This window comes from Myotis davidii, unplaced genomic scaffold (genome assembly GCF_000327345.1).
Source record: "Myotis davidii unplaced genomic scaffold, ASM32734v1 scaffold217, whole genome shotgun sequence".
Taxonomy (NCBI): domain Eukaryota; kingdom Metazoa; phylum Chordata; class Mammalia; order Chiroptera; family Vespertilionidae; genus Myotis; species Myotis davidii.
In genome coordinates this window covers 5247866-5252653 of record NW_006290034.1, presented here as the reverse complement: position 1 = coordinate 5252653, position 4788 = coordinate 5247866, and the positions used below count along the sequence as shown (strand labels likewise).

The following is a 4788-nucleotide window of genomic DNA, read 5'->3' as shown; positions in this document are numbered from 1 at the left end:
GCCACCGCCCCCGCCAGGGCCTCCCTGGGCAGAGGGCAGGCCTCCGAGGACTGTGCCCAGCTGCCACGGTGGGCAGCCATGTCCCCAGCTGCACCTGGGTCAGTGCCCAGGTTATAATTTAATCCAACCTGTGGTCACTACACTCCGCCGGGGTACCACCTCCCGCTGGGACAGGCAGATGGGAAGCACCGAGAGATACCAGCCTGTGCCTGACCCTGTCTCCACTCATCGCCACACCCTGCACGGGCCAGACCCAGGAGCCGGGGAATCTGCACAGCCTGGACCCAGACGACAGGCAGATTGAAAGGTGCAAAAATGGCCCAGGAAAGGGCATCCAGCTGGTGGGTGACAGAAGGACCCGTGAGCACTTTCTAGACAGACGGGGAGAACCTGAGAGACTGAAAGCAAGGAGTGAGGAGCACGCAGGCCCTGTGGGTGCTCCACGCCACCTCCTGGGAAAGTGTGCTGATGCCCAAAGGTGCCAAGGAGGCGGGGCTGGGCTAATGAGCTGCACACACCGTTAGGAACTAAACCTCGACTGCGGGAGTCTGCACTCTATGCGAAGATTGAGGGGAACTGAGTCAGAGATTTCATTAGAGGCACTAGGGGTCCTGAGGGTCACTCTGCTGACAGGACAGGGACCAGCGTGGAGAATCAGAAGCTCCAAGGAGTCCAATGGCAAGTAGAACCATGCAGATGTGACAAAAGTGTCGAAGCTCCTATCAAAGCCTGCCCACCCCACTCAGCAGGAGGCGACTCACAAAGTCAGGGCTGTAGCAGACCCTTGCCAGCTGATTGGCCGTGTCCATCACCTCGTTCTCCAACATGTCCACACGGATCTTCTCCTCTTCCGTCTCCCCGCCTGTTGACACAACAGGGACTCCGCCTCAGCCTCCCACCCCACCAGCCCAGGGCCACGGCCGCCCGTCCCCCTCACTCACCCCAGCCCCACTCACAGAGGTTGTGCTTGCGGGCAAGGTAGCGAAGGATGGCGTTGCTCTGGGTGAGCCTGTGAGCCCCGTCAATCAGGTAGGGCAGCTGCGGGGGGACAGGCAGGTCAGAAGGCCATGGGCCACCCTGAAGCCCCTCCCTGCATCGGGGGCAGAGATGAAACCTGGGCCCAGGGTCTGGCCCACTGAGCAGATGTACTGTCACATGAGGGAATGAGCTGCACACAGAGCCTCGTGGGGAAGCAGGAATAAGAAGCAGCGAGCTGGGGGGCTGAGCAGAGGCCCTGAGTCCCAAAGCCTCTGTCTAAGCCGAGAAAGGAGGTTCAGAGTAGAGGCAGGTTCCCTACGCCCACCCCCACTCCCTGCACCTACATTGGGGAAGTCCAGGCCCAGCTTGAACTTTTCATTCAGCCACTGGCTTCTGTCATAGTTGGGAGCTGTGGTGGAGAAGATGGAGTGAAGGGACCACCCCCAGCCCAGCCCCCTCTCCCCGGGACCCTGAGCAGGGGAGTCTGGAAGCTGAGCACGGAGTCTCTCTCCCGGGTTTGGGGGAAAGAACGCTGAGAAGTCCCAGGCACCCCATGGACCAGGCTTCCATGAGTGCGGCAAACCCAGGGGGCCATCGCGGTTACAGACACAGGGGCCCAGCCGCCCCCTCCTGCCCTGCCTGAGGCCAAGGTCCACCCTCAGAGGGTGAAGGAAGGGCAGGGCCTGCTCCGGCCAGTGGAGGGCGGCAGAGGGAAGCCACAGGTGGCCGGCACGGGTTCTCGGGACCGAATCAGCAGGAGTTGGGCCCAAGTCGGAACGCGACGGGGATGCCATGACCGCCCCCCATCGTGTACTTCTTCTCCTCGTAGTCGGAGTCTGTGTACTCCAGGAGCAGGTGAAGGGACCACCCCCAGCCCAGCCCCCTCTCCTCGGGACCCACCAGGGAGTCAGGGGCCGGACCCCTGGGCAGGGGAGTCTGGAAGCTGAGCACGGAGTCTCTCTCCCGGGTTTGGGGGATTTAAAATAATAATAATAGGAAGTGATAGGAAAAAATAGCAAATAAAGTTTCAAAACGTAGAATAGAGAACTGAAATGCGTACAGATGTCACAATATATATTTAGAGACTGTCTAGGAGACCCCTAGAACTCCTGCCCTGCCTGAGGCCAAGGTCCACCCTCAGAGGGTAGAGGAAGGGCAGGGCCTGCTCCGGCCAGTGGAGGGCGGCAGAGGGAAGCCACAGGTGGCCGGCACGGGTTCTCGGGACCGAATCAGCAGGAGTTGGGCCGAAGTCGGAACGCGACGGGGATGCCATTACCGTCCCCCATCAACGTGTACTTCTTCTCCTCGTATTTGGAGTCTGTGTACTCCAGGAGCAGGCGGATGGCGTGAGCCAGCTGGACGGACGGAGGAACGGAGGTCAGGGACCCAGGGCCCCACTCGGGGCTCGCTCTGCCCCAACTCCAACCCTCAGCAGGAGTTGGGCCCAAGTCGGAACGCGACGGGGATGCCATTACCGTCCCCCATCGTGTACTTCTTCTCCTCGTAGTTGGAGTCTGTGTACTCCAGGAGCAGGCGGATGGCGTGCGCCAGCTGGACGGACGGAGGAACGGAGGTCAGGTACCCAGGGCCCGACTCGGGGCTCGCTCTGCTCCAACTCCAACCCCATCCTCTCCCCCCAACACACAGACATCCCGGCGCCCGCGCAGGCGCCCTAGCCCTGGCCCTGACCCGCCAGAGAACAGGTGGTGACGGGGGAGGGGGCTGGGCTCCAGGCAGCCCTGGGGAACCTTCAGGTGGAACCGACTCCTGCCGCTCAGCACCTCCCCGCCCGCCCGCCGGCCGCCGGCTCCACCCCACCCGCCGGGGGCCCCTCGCTCACCCCTCGGATGTCCCAGTAACCCAGAGTCATGGCCATGGTCAGCGTTCCCTGCCTGCAGGACGCTCAAGCAGAGCGGGGCTGCAAGTTCGTCTAGGGCCCGGGTCGGGGGTGGGGCCTGATGGAGGCTCCGCCCCTTCGCCCTCGGCGCCCCGCCCCCGCCCCACCAATTACCCAATCCCCGCGGTCTCCTGATGACGCGACGCCGGGAGGCTGAAGCGCGGCGAGCGACGGGCACAGCGCATTTCCGACACGAGGCGCGGGGATTGTGGTGCCGAGGTTTGGGCGCCAGGACGCCGAACGCCGGGCTATGCTCGCCTGGCTCCCCGTCCGCGTTCAGACCTCGGCCGGTCAGAGGGAGTGGACAGTGCGCTCGGGAAACAAATCTGAGGCTCAAAAAAAAAAAAAGAGGCTCCTCTCCCATCCCTTCCCCTCCAGGCATCGCTCAGCCACCGCCCTGGGCTGCAGAGTCCCCAGGCTCAGGGAGGCTCAGACTGCAATTACACCCAGAGTGGCGCCCCTCAAATCGAGTTTCAATGGGCACCTGACGCTGCTAGACCAGCCTATCTGAAAGCTCCTCCAAGACTTTAGAATCCTGACTCCATGTTGGCCATGCACACACACAAGTGCCGGCCTTCTAAATAGCCCTCTAACATTTATCATAATACATTAGGATTTGCCACTCTGAGTTTTACACACATCTTGAGCTTGGAACAGAAACATTCCTGGAGTCCACTGAGAAAACTTATTTTTTTAAAGCTAACAATATTTGTGGTATAGGCATGGGATACCATTTCATAGGCATGAAATAAGACAGTTCAAGTATTGGAACATGGAACAGACTGGCAGAGGTCAGAGGGGAGAGAGGAGGAGGGGACTGCATGAAAGGTGAGCATGGATGCCTGGAGAGGGTACCCCATCAGCCCAGCCAGCAGCTGAGGCAGAAGTCTAAGGTCTCAGTACCGCCACCCTATGGACAAGTTGGGAACTGCAAAAGGCTACCAGTCAAGGGGCCAGCGGAAGCTGAAATGCAGCCTGCACCCAGGAACTTGATCGAGCACAGCTGCAGCCACATGGGGGGAGGGACCCACTTTTCTCTCCCCAACGATGCCATCGGTTCTGTGAGTTAACAGGGCTGTGTCTGCTCAGAGGGCCCACCTTTTCCTAACTCACACAAAGGCGGGGGTTCTGTGAGTTAACAGGGCTGTGTCTGCTCAGAGGGCCCACCTTTTCCTAACTCACACAAAGGCGGGGGTTCTGTGAGTTAACAGGGCTGTGTCTGCTCAGAGGGCCCACCTTTTCCTAACTCACACAAAGGCGGGGGTTCTGTGAGTTAACAGGGCTGTGTCTGCTCAGAGGGCCCACCTTTTCCTAACTCACACAAAGGCGGGGGTTCTGTGAGTTAACAGGGCTGTGTCTGCTCAGAGGGCCCACCTTTTCCTAACTCACACAAAGGCGGGGGTTCTGTGAGTTAACAGGGCTGTGTCTGCTCAGAGGGCCCACCTTTTCCTAACTCACACAAAGGCGGGGGTTCTGTGAGTTAACAGGGCTGTGTCTGCTCAGAGGGCCCACCTTTTCCTAACTCACACAAAGGCGGGGGTTCTGTGAGTTAACAGGGCTGTGTCTGCTCAGAGGGCCCACCTTTTCCTAACTCACACAAAGGCGGGGGTTCTGTGAGTTAACAGGGCTGTGTCTGCTCAGAGGGCCCACCTTTTCCTAACTCACACAAAGGCGGGGGTTCTGTGAGTTAACAGGGCTGTGTCTGCTCAGAGGGCCCACCTTTTCCTAACTCACACAAAGGCGGGGGTTCTGTGAGTTAACAGGGCTGTGTCTGCTCAGAGGGCCCACCTTTTCCTAACTCACACAAAGGCGGGGGTTCTGTGAGTTAACAGGGCTGTGTCTGCTCAGAGGGCCCACCTTTTCCTAACTCACACAAAGGCGGGGGTTCTGTGAGTTAACAGGGCTGTGTCTGC

The 4788-nt window shown here is 59.9% G+C and overlaps 1 protein-coding gene across 1 annotated transcript in view; it reads right to left on the bottom strand.

The window, feature by feature from the left end:
• The window catches only part of LOC102761312 (glutathione S-transferase Mu 1-like), a 9785-nt gene extending 6851 nt beyond the window's left edge, over positions 1-2934 (bottom strand). Inside the window, exons 1-5 of the mRNA XM_015563521.1 lie at positions 2819-2934; positions 2454-2529; positions 1323-1387; positions 957-1038; positions 738-862 (exon numbers count right to left, since the gene is read on the bottom strand). Of these exons, the coding sequence (XP_015419007.1) occupies positions 738-862; positions 957-1038; positions 1323-1387; positions 2454-2529; positions 2819-2854 (384 nt within the window). The 5' untranslated portion in view covers positions 2855-2934. The remainder of the gene's footprint in view (positions 1-737; positions 863-956; positions 1039-1322; positions 1388-2453; positions 2530-2818) is intronic.
• Between the last annotated feature and the right edge of the window lie 1854 nt (positions 2935-4788).